This window comes from Meriones unguiculatus, chromosome 3 (assembly GCF_030254825.1).
Source record: "Meriones unguiculatus strain TT.TT164.6M chromosome 3, Bangor_MerUng_6.1, whole genome shotgun sequence".
In the NCBI taxonomy this organism is placed as follows: domain Eukaryota; kingdom Metazoa; phylum Chordata; class Mammalia; order Rodentia; family Muridae; genus Meriones; species Meriones unguiculatus.
In genome coordinates, this window is record NC_083351.1 from 52,986,239 (window position 1) to 53,003,543 (window position 17,305).

The window sequence follows — 17,305 nt, forward strand, 5'->3', positions numbered from 1 at the left end:
AATAACTTGCCCAGAAATGTGCCTAAACCTTTATGTCCTATACTTCAGAAACAACACAGAGTGAACCGACTGCCATTGTCTGAGATGCTTTTCTTTCTCCTTTCTGATGCATGTCCCAGTACAACTGTTAACTGAAATGTGAATAAAAGTGTTCTCTGGGGAATGTTTTATTACTGAATTACTTGCTGAATGTCTTTTGAATCGTTTGGGTTTAGAATTGATCCTGGCTAACATGTTTTGAAAACCTTTATAGACCGTCTGTGACTTCATAGTCATGAGAGCCTGTAAATTTAATCAATCAAGATCACCTCTTTGAAAGCAGAGGCTTGTGGGGGGCTAACCTGTCTGTCTATAGTGACCCAAGTCGGTCAAGAAAAGAACTGGTTTTGCATTGTGAAGCTCAGCTCTTCTTGCTGTGTAGGGCGCCACTGAGGATCTTTGCAGAAGTGAATGTAAGGGATAGCTTCTGCCATCTGGGCAAGCCCCTACCCCTTTCTTACCTTTCCCTGCTTGGGTTTGTCAGGGCAGAGAACTTGGGAGCTCAAAGCACTGCCTGCTCTCAGCACTTGCCTCCAGAGGCAGACAGCAAAGGAGAGAGTGAATAAGCATTCCTTGGCAGACCCTTGCTCCCAGCAGCATTCTGACCCAGCTGGTTGGGACTGGGCAGTGTGGCATGGGTGGAGAAGACTGGTGAAGGTCATCTTGCTCGAAGCCCCACGGGGCCTCACCGCACTCTTGGAGCTGCTTAGGAAAGCCCAGTCCTGTACAGGGCCTTGCTTGTCTTTTGAGCTTGGGTGACATAACGTCTGCCTGGTCCCCCAACTCTCTTTAAGTGCAGTCTGCATGCTTGTTCTCTTCCTGGCTAGCCCTGGTGACTCCCCCACCCCCTGGGATTTGACCTTTCTCTCGGTCTGATCATCGGCAGAGCTTGGCTGCCTTTCTGCTTCCTCCAAACTGTTTCACATTCAGAGATGAGTCACTTCTCGGTATCTCTACAGCACCTTGCGCCCCTGCATTCCTTAGTGAGCTTCTTTCCGTCAGGGATGGTTACTCTTTAGCTTTCTAACTGTTAATTCAACTGCTCCTTTATTTATTCCTCCTGTCATGAGCTTAAGTTTCTTTTAATCCTATCTATTACCTATTTTTTTTAAAATGAACTCTGTGATACACTTGCCAAACAAACAAACAAACAAACAAACAAAAGGTTTTGGGGAACTTTTCATTTGTCCCTAGATACTGAAGCTAAAATTTACTACATTGTTTATAGAAGTTCTGACCCAATCATGTCTTATTGCTCACAATCACCTCCTAGGAGATGGACAGAGCTCCCGGAATGTCAGAGGGGGTACCCAGGCTTATCAGACAAGGCAGCAACAGGTGACTGCAGAGTTAGCGCTGTTAGCAAGGCCATGAAGAGCAGAGAAAGGCTGGGGAAAGTCTACCTGGGCCTGGTTGCCGGTGTGCAGGGGTGGGTGTGGTGAGGTCTGGTGGTGTGCCGGGTGTGCGTGAAGGTGGGGATGGGAGTGGTGGTGGGGGTGGCTCTGCTGGTGGTGAGGCTGCGGGTGGGGATGGTGTGCAGGGTGCTGGTGCTGGTGCGGGTAGGGGTGGTGGGGCGGCAGCGTCTGGTGCTGGTGCGGGTGTGAGTGCATGTGGTGGTGAGGCGTCTGGTCTTGCCGGGAGCCCCTCATCTCCATCATGTGTCCGATGGTGCTCATGTTCCCATTTGACATGGCAGCAGGGTGGTGAGTCAAGGCGGCCTTCAGCCTCTGAAATGGAACGAAAGAAGGGGGAAACTGAGGTCAGTTGTGCACACAGTATGGATTCGGAAGCAAAACGATACTTTCAGTTCTACAATATTTTTGGTACGATTGTTACACAGCTATTGTGAATGGGTAGCTGTGTAGAATTTTACTTTTTTTTTTTTTTAAATGTATTAGGATGGGTAAGAGGGTCACTGTTAGTTCTGTTAACTCAACTGTTACAACAAATGCATAGGATATCCTACCAAGATGTTCTAAAAGGCATTTCCTACTGTACCATGTCTTATTGATAGCAAAATATAAGTACAAACCAAATGAAACCATTATATGACAATGCCATTAACTGGAGGTCTCCTATCCTCACCAGTGTGCAGAGACCACAAGTAGAAAAGATTTTGTCTGTCAAGAAATTTCTAAGATGAAAGGAAGAGAGCATATCACATTTTAGCATGCAGGGAAATTACTACTATTAGTTTGAAAGTTCAAAACAGCCTTAGCCATATTTGTGGCGGTGTAAAATTCTTCTGTGTATATTACCATGGCACGTCCATTGACCCTCCTGAAAAACTGTCTTTCTGTCACACAGTAAAACGTTTCTTCTTACTTCAAGTATGAAGTGAGGAAGGTAGAATGATCTGTGGCATTGCGCATGGACTTCTGTGATGGTCAAATCAATGGTCCAGGCCCTGCCCACTGAGAAACTTCCATCATCACACCAGTAGCTTCCCCCTGAACCTAACTCACAGGCAAGCCCATTTTATCAGGCAGATGCTTCATCACTGTGAACTTCACCCTCGGTCCAGCCACCCTGACTGCCAAGCAGCTGTGGAGAATGTGCTTACTGTTCTGCTAGGCAACTTCATTTATAGACAGGAAATGGGGATTTTATTTCATATTTATAACATGGAATATTATTTACTTTCTTTCTTTAGATTTTTTTTAATCTAATCACTTAAAATGTCAAACTCACTCTTAGCTTATGATATACAAAGTTAGACCACAGTGTGAGATTTGGTCCATGGGCTAGGATCAGCCAGCTACTAGTTATTAACCTAGGTCCTTTAATTTTGTTTTCTGTGTGGGAGGCTATCCTAATTCTGAGGATCCTGTGTGCTAAAACATACTGTGTAATGTAGTTAATCCTGAGAGGACATGAGAGTCTCCTTGGCAAACTCACTCACATTGGCTTTATGAAAACTAGGAGGCTCAAATCCTCTCCAGATTTGTGCTCTTATCAGACAGAACTGAATATCATGAGATATAGAAGAACCGCCTTTAGGTGGGCACAGAAGCCATAGTACTATAGCCAGCACATCAGTTTTCTCAACCAACTCAGCTAACCAAAATTTATTTAAACATAAAGATTACCCCCCCAAAAAAAGAGGACAGGTTGATACTGTGTTGATATAGCTCATCCACAGCTCTTCTCTGTGTTGTGATTCAGCCACCACTGTGTCTACTGACTTCTCAAAGTGAGCAGCAGACACTGCTGGGACGCAGAGGGCTTGCTAGGGACAGTCTGGAGGAAGGTGAGTTTCCTGCATCCTGGGAGAGCCTAGGCTTTGGGTGATGTGTTTACTACTAAACAGAAACGTGAAATGATACCCCCCATCTCTGTGCTTGAGAGATGAGCTCATTGTTTTTGTAAAAAAAAAAAAAAAAAAAAAAAAAAGTGCTCATTATAAAAAATTTAAGCCATGCTTAAGAGTGCAATGAAGTCAGCCACTTGGAGCCAGATGTGGTGTTTGTGCTGGTGGGCGAGCAGCATTCCAGAAACCCACATTTGCATACATAGAACAGGAGGAGCAGGTGGGATAATTGTGCTAGCAGAAAGCATAATGAATGTTTGATTTGGGATGAATCGGTTCAGAGACTACTTCTTTCCTTGAGTGGAAAGCCTCTGCATGCTCTTTCAGAAATTAAAAGGGGGAAAAAAGTATGAACAGGATGATGCTGAAGTTGTGTTTTAATTTAAGTTGACTGACTGAATAGTGCCAATGGAAAAATTCTACGCTTTTCTTTTTCTTTTTTCTTTTAAAGTTTCATTAGACAAACATAAACCGTGCATGTAGTGTTAGCACTAAGAAGGAAGAGGGAGAAAGCTTTCACGTTTAAGGCCTGACTGGGTTACAGGCAGGCACACATGCACACACATGTTTGCATGCAGTTTCATAGTTTAAAAACTCAACTGGTTTAAGGGTCCTTGTAAAAAAGTAAAAGCCACTTGCTTAGGTTCTCCCCTTTGCCCTAGTTTTGTTCCTCTTCTTCACTGACATGTAGCCTCAGGCAATGATTTAGGGTGTTTGTGCCAACCCTTTCTACTGGAGTTTTTTTTGGTTTGTTTGTTTGCTTTTTTAATATGTTGCCTTTTATTACTTTAGCCCCTTTTGTATCCATCAAAGTAGCTAATGCGAATGATCAAGCATTAACTGAGCACTGGCCTGACCTCACTCTGAGTTTTGTAAGTATTAAGTCCCTAGGTTTCAGAACAATACTACAGGGATAATGCGAAGGGGAAGGCACATGCTTATGCCGGGCTGCTGGTGACAGGCAGGTGCCTTTCTCTGAATGGGAAAGCGAGTGTGGGAAGCCATGTCATTCACCCACTCCAGGAAGCAAGGATTAACTCTGTTGTGGCACTTCCCCATCACCAAAAGGAAAGACAAAAGGAGAAGGAAGGGCTAGTAGACTTGGCAAGGTAGAGGCCATGCTGCAGGCTGCAAAAGTAGAGAATTGTCTGGCACTCCGAAGGCAGCTGGACATGGGAGGCACTCTATCTAGGAGGAAGGGAAGCGGCTGCCGAGAATTTCTAGGGGACCTCCTGCAGCACAGGGCCATCAGGGCTGGCTATCTTCTCTCTCCTCTCTGTCTCTCTCTGTCTCTCTCCCTCTCTGTATTTGTGAGGAGTTATTCTTACATCCACTCATACCAAATGGATACAGTAAGCCTTGGCCAGGCCCTGCAGTGGAAGACTTGCTTACCATCAGCCCCGAGCTCTCCCCGCACAGCCATGCTGGTCTACTTCTATGTATTTTTATTGCGATTATTCTACCAATATCCATTGATCACCCAGATCAGGATAATAGAACCATCTTTGGATTTTGTTAAGTGTTAACGTCTCAGCTTTAGTACAGACCAATACATAATTATAGAGGAAATTCATGTATGAACGAATGAGTGACCATTCCAAGGCTGAGGGCGGAAATGTGGCATTCTTATCTTGGAACACCACGTATGGTTTTTGTTGGGAGGATGATATATTTGTAAGCAGAAGTCATGGAGGCAGCTGCACCCCTAGAAGTGATGTCAAAGGACCTGCTCTCTCCATACCCACCCTGCCCTCTAGAAAACAGCAGAGCAAACGAAGCAAAAGTCTGATAGAGAGTGCACAGTAAATCTGTCTTCATCTGTCCTTGGAATCCAGGCATGGAAAATTCAAAGGCTGCGCTGGAGTGGGTCATCGCATTGTCTCTTCAACGCCATAACCGACTTTCCCACCTTTAATTGGGAGCAAATGGAGCCTGACAAATACATACTGTGTACCAGATCTTCATCTCTCAAATAATTAGCTTGTACCGGTGACGGGAAATTACTTGATTGCCTCAAGTCTGTTCTTGCATGTTCCAAGCCAAGGCAATAACACTAGCAACGCTAATAACATTCCATTTAACTATTTATTCACCCAGCAAACATTTATTAGGTTTTGACTCTGTGCCAGCACTGTACTGGGCACTTTGTTATTTGCTGTGTAAAATAAATGGAAGAGACATCAAACCAGGGCTTTCAAAAAACCAGCGGAGAGAAAACATACACTACGATATGGCAGAAGACTTCGGGGCCCTTAGAAACCTTTGGGCCTGGGCTGAGTTTACCCTCCAGCCCTCGGCCTCCATTGCGTTGAAGGCATTCAGTTCTGCAGCTGCTTTGCACATGTCCCCTCCCCCCCAACCCATGCCACTTCAGACCAGTTGGGGGCAGTTCTTAAAGTCATGGGACGGCTCCTCTCCTACATTCCGGTGCCAAAGGGAACACATGCACTGTGAACCGTTAAAGTACCCCCAATATAGATAAACGCACCCCCACCATCTGAGGTATGATAAATGACCAGCAAATGAGTCCAAGCTGTATTTTGCAGAATGAGTTTTCTTTTTGAAGCCGAGAGGTTTCTTGTTGTAAATAATAGTCTGTCAGATGCAGGAAGACAAGAGTGCAAGATGGACATTAATAAATAAACGGATTTTTTTTTTTATCTCTAAAAAAAGGAGCTGGACTGAGCTGAGACTGCAGGGGAGAACAAGGAGATTCAGTTGACTTTCTGTCGTTTTCTACTACGATCGTACATTTGAGAGAGAGAATCTGGGGAGAATGGAGGATCCTGACACACAATTCATCTTTTCTCTATCTGCGTGGTTCACCAGCTGCATGTTTGCTGTCCTGGAGGGAGTGTGGGCCTGCTGTCCTGGCACTGAATCCTGGCAGGAAACTAGCTGCCCACCTCTCTCCATTTCAGTGTGGCCACTGTAGAATGCCAGGGGCCAGCTCCTCTCTGACGTTAGCTCAGTTCTGTATCACAGCGTATCTTGTGAATTCCAGATACATTCATGTCGTCAGTCTCACGAGCATGTGGGAATGTGTGCTTGTGTGAATACACACATCCGTATACATAACACAAGCACTGCACCCTCACACCCACACACACCCCAGGCGGTCTTTCTCCCATTAGCAACTTGCTCATGCCAATTAGAAACATTTGTGTAATTCAAAAGCTCCTTCAGTGAGGTGGATCATCTATGCTTTGCCTCATAGCCTTGGAAAGCCAAGCCAGATTATTAAACTTTACTTGAAATTCAACTGGGTGGGCAAGGTGGGAACATTCTTTCTAGAAAGCTTTTAATTACAAACTGCCATTTGATATGTGATCACATCAAAATGTAGTTTTCACCACAAGTAAAAATCTAGCTACATACAAATATGGCAAAATATGTGTTTCTATTTCACACTTAACACAGTTATTGCCACTGTTGGCTTCCTCAAAACTTTGCTTCAAGGTGTAATTTCTTGTTTCTTTAGCATTCTCCACAGAGTGGTACCAAGAGAGAGATTAGTACCAGCTTCTCATGGTCTTCAATCATGTGAGACCAAGGGCTTTGATGGATGTGATCTTTTAGTACCAATGGCTGCTCTCCTTGCAAGGACTTCTGAAATTAACATAGTTGATGAGTTAATATAAGTAAATGAAATTTAAGTAAGTTATTTATTCACTGACTTTAATACCTACAAAGAACTAGTTTAGATTCTCAGTGCATCCTGACTTAAGAATATAAGAGCTAGAGTGGAGGCCACGGGAAAGGAACATGAGCTCTGAGAAGCATACATATGACACATTTTAATATCCAGGACCACACGTGGGCTTCAGAGTGTCTCCTGAGAATTACTGTATAAGCTTGATTCTTAGAACCCAAACGTCTCAGAAGTTTCACGAAGATAATCAACTAAAATCATACTCATTTTTCATTATGGACTTTCATTGGCCTGAACTGATGGGAGACTGCCGGGATATCCTTTGCAACCTTGCTCACTAGAGGAAGGACTAGAATTGACATTTGCTTGATGGTAAGTGTTATTGGAAAGGTGTGTGGTGTGAGTGTTAAAAAGAAGGAATGAGTAACTTGTTTCAGGGAATTTAAAAAAAGAAAAACAGGAAGAAAATGAAAACATGGAACTTGAAATAAAAAGCTTTGAGTATTTGTTATTGTTTTGAGATGGGCTCTCATTATGTGGCCCAAGCCTTGAACTCACTGGGATTGGCTGGCCTCAGCCTCCTAAGTGCTGGGAGTAAAAGTGAGCCACCACCACATGGGGAATCTTGGTTCCCAGTCTTGCTCTACTAGCTCAGGCCGAAGTCCTGAGCTTTAGATTCCTCTTTTATGAAAAGCAAATGCATGAAGATGAGAAAAAGTATATATAGAGTATCATGGGGCAGAGGAGGGATGCTTTGTGAGTAGGCAGTTAATATCAGTTTTTCATGAAATAGAAGAAAACAGGGCCAGTGAGATGATTCAGAGGGTAAAAGCACTTACCGTGCATGCTTGAAGACCTGAGTTCAATCCCTGAATCCCAGGATGGAAGGAAAAAGTGGCAATTCTACACTAATTCTCAGTAGATGCTCTGAAGCCCACCTGTGGTCCCAGATATGTTGCTCACAGCTCATGTTCCTTTTCTGTGGCATCCACTCTAGCTCTTATATTCTTAAGTCAAGATGCACTTAGAATCTAAACTAATTCTTTGTAGGTGTTAAAGTCAGTGAATAAATAACTTACTGAAAACTGGGCTTAGTCTCCCCCCTATGAACCATGTTATGACATACCTGAACTCTTAGATACCACCCCCTTACACACACACACATACACACACACACACACACTCACACACCAAGAAGGAGAAATAAAATTCTAAAACAAGAAAATCAAAACTCCTTTCCTTAGCATTAACATACTTTGGTTTTACTTTAAATATTAAAAAAAAATTCAGCAAAACCATAAAAGATAATGAAGTATCAACTATACCACAGCATGTCATAAACATTACAGTATATTTTTAAAAGCCAGACACAGAAGGTCACATTTATATAAAATATCTAAAACACACAAAGCCAGAGAAAAGACTGGAAGTGGCTGGGGACTGGGGAAGGGACACAAGGCCCTTCTGCATGACAGAAACACTTTGGAAGTGCAGAGGCGACAGCCACACAGAGGGTAGTAAGAGCTAGTGAGGCGCATGCTCTAAAGTGGTTAATTTTATTAGAATTTTGCCTCAAGTTGAAAACCATTAAAAAATAATAATTCAAAAGGCGGTGTTTGTGGATTGGTAGCAGAGCTTTTTTTTAGCCAGGGTTCCAACCTGTGCTGGCTAGTTTTACGTTATATTAACACAAGCGAGAGTTATTTGGGAAGAGGGACTTTCAGTTGAGAGGACACACCCATAAGACTGGCTGATGGGCAGGCTGTTGGGTGTTTGATTGATGGACCATTGCTGTGGGAGGGCCCAGCCTGCTGTGGAGGGCCACCCCTGAGCAACTGGCCCTGAGTGCTGTAAGAAAGCACGATGAGCAAACCACAAGAGCAGGGCAGAACTCAACACTCCTCTGGGGTCTCTGCTTCAGTTCCTGCCTTGAGGTTCCTGCCTGGAGCTCCTTGATTTTTCCTGGGTGATGGACTACAGGCTCTTAAGGTGAAAGAAATTCTTTCCTCTCTCGGTTGCTTTTAGTGTTTTATCACAGCAGTAGAGACCCAAGACACAGCCTCAGCACTACAAAGATAAGAAGCTAAAATAAAAGCTAAATGAGAATCTCTTTCCTTCTGACAGAGTGCTGACAGAAACGTCATTTGACAAGGACCAGGATGCCACTGGAAGCATGACACTGCCTATGAGAGAACAACAAAAACAATGCCAGGCTCTAAATGACAACAGCACGTTTCCAGTCTCTAGGAGTTAGTCTCTTCTGCAGGAAACTGGAGTACTCCTTTTCTTCCAACACTGTCATCTGTTAGCTGGCTTGAAACCAAAAGAAATTGCAGAAGAGATGGTCCCAACCTTGTGACACAAAGCTAGCAGAAGGTTAGATATGCTGGCTGCCAATACTACAAGACTGCCCTCTACCAAGTGAAATTCAACAGGAGTGAGGCAATACCTTATCCTTGGTTAGCAAAACAAATTTTAAAAAACCTATTGTCATAACAGTCTAAGGAAGACAGAGCTTGACACAAGCACATGTGTAACAGGATGTGGGAATTCCATAGAGCATCCTTAGCAATACAGCCATTGAATCTGCTGATGAGGTTTTCCAGTTAAGTCTGCACTAATGGATTAGCTAGAGAAGTCTTCATTCATTAGAGCAAGAGTCTGGTCATACCATATATGAGTCCATGTCTCTTCCCCTGCCTGTCCTCCTCAAATGTCTGCATCAGATCTCTCCAGTAGTGGGGTTTCCTCTGGAGAGTATTAAAATCATCATTTGGGCATCATGTGGGTTTCACTTTCTCCCCTGTAGGGTTGGGATGGGTGTCCCTTATTTACATGTCCTGGTATGTTTACCTGTTTCAAGTATTCATTGTTTTTAATTGATGAGTTGATCCCTCTAGTCATGTTCAATTGTTAGGCAGAGATGGCGGTAAGGGGTGTGTGTGTATCCACACATGTGTGTATGTGAAGAAAAGAAGAAGACATGTCATAATTTTTCACTTTAAAAGGCCTGTTCTTAGGCTGTCCTTTCTTGTTCTAGCCATAGCTTGGATGCCAGGTGGGCTTGCCCAGTTCTATAGCTCTTTGTTCTTATAAGCCACTGAGCCTACACATCAAGGGATGACCTCAAGCAGCAATTTGCCCCTAGAACATAGAATCTGCCAGTTTCCCTGTGGATTTTAAAGGTACCGACCTAGCACACAGTGGGCTTCCTGAAAGTCGCCTGCGGATCTCCCTGAGTAGGACCTTCCCGTGCTATATCTTGTAATTTCCTCAGTAGAAAGAACCTTTCAGGTGGCAACTGTGGAGAGAATGATCCCTTTGTCTTGCTGCTCACACTTCTCAGCCCTAAAAACCCCAACACCTGCAAACCTAGATGCCTTCAGGAGGGGGCCTATTTCTGAGTTTTATAGAAGAAACGTCTATTGGAAAAACAAAATCCCTTGTTATGTTATTTCAGACGAGGACGTATTCGAGATCACTGGCAGTACCATATGTTAGAAAAACAGAACTTTTGCATTTGTAATTCACCATGGAAACTCCATGCTAACACAGTACTGAGTTTAGGGTTTTAACTGCAGAGAACTCAGGAAATTTAGAGTTAAGTTCTCAACAGATTTCATTTTATATGCACATCACAGGGCCTTCCCTGGGTTATGATCCAATAATTTGGCAAAGGAGGTCCGATGAATAACGAAGGAAAAGGTTTCCTCCTCACACCAAAGTTCCCATAATCTCCAGCAAGATGGCCTGAGAACAATTTTCCATAAGTCATACCCTCTAAGAGCATTGCTTTGCCAGGGTAGGTGACAACAATAGCCTGTGGTGTTTGATGCTGAGGGTACGGGACTCGGCTCAGGGCTACACTGGTAGGACAAGCAATTAATTGCCACCACTTCACCCAGCCCATCAGTAGGTCATTACCACGCTCTTGTGAGGATAGGTGCATCTAGTAGGCAGTGCCCTTAGCTCTTTCTCCAGAGGGTACCTCAATCACTACAACACCCAAACTTCGGAATCTGAAGTCTGTCCCTAAACTCCACAGGGAATGGAGAAGGACTTCCTGTGACCACATCTCTGGCTAGCACCTGAGTTGACCCTGATAAGATGTGCTGATGTATCATCTTTTGGCTTCAGTCCAGTTGTATGACATCAAGCCCCTGCTGGAGTCCTCAGGGTCAAGGGCCCTGAAATTGCTTGTAGGAAGAAATCTCCAGGTGTTTCTCTTATTTCTTGGGGAGGTGATGGTTGTCCAGACCTGAGGCTATTTTCCAGGCTGTGTCACTGAGCTTTATGGATACTGGAGGAGAAGGGTGGAGAGGATGAGCAAGTATGATTGATACTAAAGTACCATGTAACTTACTCTTTGAGTTTCAGTGTGTTAGTGGTCCAAGAACCATTTCAATGCTAATTTTCGTTGGCTCTACTTTCATGTTAAAGAACTCCAGGCCCACCCTTTTGGTCTAGATTATGATTCTTGACTCGGCAGTCATCTGAAAGATGACAAGCATCTTTGGCATTAGCCCCATGGCTGTACACACTGGGTTTCCATTCTGTCCTTATGAACTTCCTAGTCTCCCTTTGCAGGGAGAGCAGAAAGAAAGCTGAGCGACTCTGCTGGTAGGCAAGTATTATCTAGAGATACCGTCACACCCAGTGTTCGTGTGTGTTCTTGAAACCACATCATCAAGTACATAACATACATGAGAAACACACATACAAGGTAGAACACACATGAGAGAGAGAGAGAGAGAGAGAGAGAGAGAGAGAGAGAGAGCTTTCCCTAACCTGAATGTTTGCATTTAAAGCATTTCAAATGTAGGAAGGGCAGAGAGTTTTAGTTTACCCTGCTGCTTATATATGTATGTAGCAAGAAGCTGTTCTCGAGAAAGCTTTAAAATTATGGCCAAGTAGACACACCCAGATCCCTCTGATGCTCTTCTACATTTTAACATTTTCTTGGTAGCAGGGTGAAGAGAAACTGATTATTTTAGGTGTTCTTCAGGTTTCGGTTTTGTTTTCTTCAGGTGCTGGGATGAGAATACATTTGCATGCTACTAATGGCATTAGCAGGGCTCTTGCTTGGGCTCCTTCTTAGCATTTCTGTTGTCTCTGTGAGATTACCTCAATGAGACAGAGATCTAAATCCAGTGCTCTACTGCCTGAAACACTAGCAATGGAGGGGATGGGGCAGGGAGTGTGGAACCATCCCCCTAAATCATTGGCCCAACTGAGCACCATTCTAAAAGTGCCAACTAGAAAGCTTTCTGGTTGATTTATGAATTGAAAAAAGGCCCCTGCAAGAAGTTGCCTCTTAGCAAGCTGAAGGTAGCATTTTCTCAATCTGTAGTCATCTCTAGCCCAAGTCATTTTATTTCTGACTCCATCTTGCATTTAAGCAATGGCTTGCTGGGAACTTGGGTTGGTAGAGTCACTAGGTTCCTGAAGACAGTCAAGGCTCCTAGAAGGTTCCCAGCCCATGAAGTAGTGGCACAAATCAATCTCCATGCTTGAGATGCAGAAAGTTTGTGTGAAGAAATATTAAGCCATTTGCTTGATGGCTAGTAAAAGGGATTTGAAACTTGGTGATTTTTTCCAGGGTCCAGGCTGCTTGGCTGGGCAGTTGTGTGACTGAAAAAAGATGGTGGATAAGAAAGGGCATGGTTCACAAGGCAGGGAGGGAAGGGCAGAGGGAAGGCAAGAAGACTGGAGGTAAGAGAGCTTCTACCAGGGGTAGGGAACACCTTCTGCTTAAGGGTCTGATGTCTGTTTGCAGAAATGAGACAGGGTGTTGTGAAACATTCCACACTCAAAAATAAGTTCAGCCCCTTTTAGAGAATTGTCTGCTCCACCATAATTTCAAGATAAACTAATCACCAGAGGGTTATTACCAAGGAATTTCTTCATTTCTTCCTATCTGGCAAGGAAGTTGGTTTCTGATAGAATAGATAAACAATAAATTACATCCTGTAGGGATTATTTTTAAAAAAATAGGAATAACATTATACTAGAAATGTTCCCACTTCTGTAAGGTTTTCAAACCATGTATGGTTAACCAGAAGCCAACAAAATGGTTAACCAAGCATGCCAAGCACCAAGGCAGCGGAAATAGTGATGGCAATTTTAGCACTGAAGAGGTGTTCTCCCATTTCTGAGATACATTCCAACCAGCCCCAGGCAGTTTCAACATGGCATCACATTGAAGGTGCCCACTCCGGTCCGTAGAGTGAACATATTTAAGAGCATTTCTCCAGCCAGGCAGCTATTGCCACTCTGGGTGGATGAGAGTATTTCCTCCATGTTCACATTCGTTGAGCTTGCCACGTACTTTGGTCTGACTGACAACCAGACTACTGAGCCCAGCTAAGTAGATACGGTTTTTTGTTTTGTTTTGTTTTGTTTCTGTTTTTGTTTTTTTTCAATTTCTCAGTAGTACCTGTGTGTCTGGCTGCACACACACACACACACACACACACACACACACACACACACACGGAGGTCAGAGGGCAACTCTCAGGAGACCATTTCTCTCCTTCCGCCGTGTGGTTTCCAGGGATTCAACTGCAGTCATCAGGCTTGGTGGCAAGTGCCTTTGCCCACTGAACCCTGCTGTTAGTCTTAGGAATCTTTTCCAAAAGAGAAAAACCTACTAATATTTTTTTCTTTGGTACTATTTCAGTGTCTGCTATTTATTTTTTCTCTTTTCTCACTCTTTTCTCAACTATCCTTGACTTCTTTCCAAAGCTTACAAACTGAAGGAAGTCCACTATTACTCATCCTCCTTGGTGGGTACCACACATTATAGACTTTGCTAAAAAGGAAAAGCGTCAAGAGTCAAATACGTGACTTATTACAGTAGGCATCATTAGCTTTGAGTGGAGCCATGTTTTAAGTGAACCCAATTGGTTTCTATTATTTAGTAGCTCAAAATCCTTTCTGAAAGTAGGAGGGATGTCTACTAAAATTCAATTTGTAAACAAAGTAATATTATGCAAAAACCATTTCCTCTAAGAACATAACAGGATTCAAAACAGATTCTGATATGATAAAATACATCTAAGTGCTTTTGTTGAGTCTATTCAATAAGCTTAAGTTCAGCCCAGGTACCCTCCCCCCACTGCTTCCCTTGGAAGCAATTGGTGTTCCTATGTGGGGTATTAGAGAGTGGCAGGCAGAGAAAAGGCAGTGGAAATAGAAGCACACAGGTCCCTTTCTTCTATTAACCCAGGCTTTGAAATATATATATAAGAAGCGCGCACGTGCTTATTATGCATATGCAAATTCTATTTTTATTTAAAGGCAAATGTACATGGCAGGATCACTCTGGCAGCCTAGGAGTATGTGACCTATCTATGTGGCAACACAAACACACGTTGGCTGTTTGAAATAGCAGTTACACTTCTCATTTAAGCCTATATTCATGATTCAAAGGAAGGGAAAAGCTCTCCAAATGTATTGCTCTTTCCTTTTTTTCTCTCTCTCTCTCACATTACATTAGGGATAGAACCCAGTGCCCTACACATAGCAAGGAAGCCCTCAACCTCTGAATTATAACTTCCAAACTGTGGTTTTACGAAACAGGGTCTCCCTAAGTAGTCCAGGCTAGCCTCAAACTCATGCTTCTCCTGCCTTTGCCTTCTGACACTAGGATTGTAGGTCTGCCTGGCTTTGCTTTGCTTTGATTTCAGATAGAATTTGGATATCTGTAACAGCCGTTATCACCTAATCAGGGATGATCTTCTATGGATAGCAGGGTAAGAGCTAGATAAAAATCAATCATAAGTTGAAAATGTAGTCTTTAACTCACCAAATAGCTTAGCATAAAAACATAGCACACTCTAAACACAGGGAAAACACGGGCTTTTTAACCTCATGACTGGATGCCAACTACTTATTCACTGCTATGGCCAACCATCAAAAGACAGCATGGTGCTGTGAATTGCTAGTCCAGGAAAAGATCCAGTTCAAAACCTGATGGTTTCTACTGAACACATATGGCTGTTTTTTTGGGTTTTTTTGTTTGTTTGTTTTTTACCAGATAGAAACCAACAAATCGAAGCATCACATGTCTGAATATTATCAAAGGTATGCTACACAAGAAAACCTTTACTCTCAGGAGGGTTGGTCCCAAAGTAACCAACCTAGTTTAAAACTAGCAGGCTCTGGAGAAGAAGTGGGGAAGGGACTGGAATATACTACATGACCTTGGTTAGGCTGATTGCATTTTAAATGACAGTAACTACCGAGGTAAGAAACCAACCCCCTCTTGTTGACTATGATTGCTTTAAAACCTAAGGAATACAAAATAAAGTCAGATGAATTCCAATGTCTTGTCCCAGAGACTTATAACTTAGACTGATATTGCTCTGCATCTCAAACCTGATTAAAAAATAAAAAAGACACACGTAAGATCTCAAACATGAATATGAACTCGACGCGGCATTAGCATCTGTAGACAGATATAGGTGGAGTCTGTTTCTTCTGAGAAAAGACTGTTGTCAGGGCAACAGAGTGAAACATTTGAAAGGCAATTTAAAATCACATGGGATTCCCCCCTGAGATTTCCACAATCCAGGCCCTCTGAAATAAGAGCCAACCTGGGAAGAGGGCAAAATAAGTGGCTTTACCTTCCATGCTCACATGCTCAGTGGTGCACAGATGCACAACTTGGACTTTAATGTACTGAGGCTCCATATTAAATGTTCCATGATTCCCCTTTTAAACCGTAACACAGTTACTCTGGCCTCACTTCAGCTAGCCTAATGGCAGCCTACCTCCCAAAGATTCCTTTGCTCTTTCCAACTGGCAAACACTGGCTTCATTTCCTCTGGTGCTGCAGGGATCATGGGGAATGATGGGCTTGGCATGGAAGCTTTCCTTCAGCACTGCCCTTGCTTTTGGGGAGACACTGTTCATTCTCTGAACGCACATCCACTGAGCATGTGCTCTGTGCACAGTAAGAAACAGCTGGATGAGACAACGCTTCTCATTCCCATCCAAGGAGCTTGGCATGGAGTCGGCAACTCGGCTTCCTGGTGCAACAGTGGTATCAGAGTGATTCCCATAGAGGAACAAGGGCAGGTTGCCAAGCTTGATAGCGACAGCAGAAGTTCCAAGGCTAACCGGAATCTTTAGACTGCAGCATATCAAATAGACGTGGTTAACTTGGGTCTAAACAGTCTCTGCAAGGAAAGATTACTCAGCTCCATATTAAGTAGTGTGCATGGCCCTAACTTCTCAACCAGGCTAAGTGAACGACAGCTGATAACATCGATCACTAGGCTGCTTGGTTTATTTCTCTGACAGAACCACCGTAAACCAGAGTGATATAAGACCTGACTGGCAGCAAATGATAACTAATTATCTTCTTTGCAACTTTGCCTCTGTCTTTGCGGGATTCACCAGTCTACTCTGTGACTTGGAATGGCAGTGAGTGGTCATAGTGATGTCAAGAATTTAGTTATCTGGGGATGGAGAGATGGCTCAGTACTGTGTTGCTCTTGCAAAGGACCCCAAGTTCGATTCTTAGCATCTGTATGGTGGCTCACAGCTGTCGGTTAAGTCCAGGTCCTGTGAATCTGATGGCTTTTTCTGGTCTCTCTGGGTACTGCTTGTATGTAGTACATGCACACACACTCAGGCATACACAAGCACACATGAAATAATTAATTCATTTTTTAAGAAAAAGAAAATTTAATTGTCTTAAACTGCACACTCTGATAATGAGAAGAGTTTTGCCACTCACACAAACCAAGGCTATTTTATTTGAAAGATAAGAGGGTTTAGGAGTGAAAGGCCCATGTGGTCATGTGACAAATTTAAGACTGAAAGTATATTAGAACACAGGGCTCCCAATTGCTGGCCCAGACTTCCTCTACTTCCCTAGCGACTAGTCTGGCACTCAGTTGCACCCAGAATAGCAAATAAGAAACAGAAATGGCATATGAAAACACTAATAGCCATGTGCTGTGTATTTTTGGTGGTGTGGAGTCAATGTGTTTTCAAGCGGGCTGCTTCTTGTCTGGAGCCAAGGAGACAGCATGAGCCACTGCCAGTGGAGGGCAGACTGCTTTTGAAGGTAGCTGTCTTCCCGGTTGAAGCAGGTGATCCCTAAAATGATCTGCCCAGCTTCTGATTTTTATGGGGCATCACTACAAGGCATGCAAAGAAAGCAAGCTGAGAGAAGGGTAAGAGAAGACAAAGAAAGAAAAGCTGAGGGAAGAGTTATTGGGATGGATGTGGGTGGGACTCATGACTAATTCTAGCTATTAGGAGGCTGAAGCAGAATGATCACATGAGCTTGT

At 43.4% G+C, this 17,305-nt stretch overlaps 1 protein-coding gene across 3 annotated transcripts in view; it reads right to left on the minus strand.

Moving 5' to 3' along the window:
* Creb5 (cAMP responsive element binding protein 5) overlaps positions 1-17,305 on the minus strand; it is a 393,743-nt gene that overhangs the window by 17,145 nt on the left and 359,293 nt on the right. For all 3 annotated transcript variants that reach the window (XM_021647908.2, XM_060379986.1, XM_021647917.2), the window contains one exon: positions 1,443-1,766. In XM_021647908.2, the coding sequence (XP_021503583.1) occupies positions 1,443-1,766 (324 nt within the window). The remainder of the gene's footprint in view (positions 1-1,442; positions 1,767-17,305) is intronic.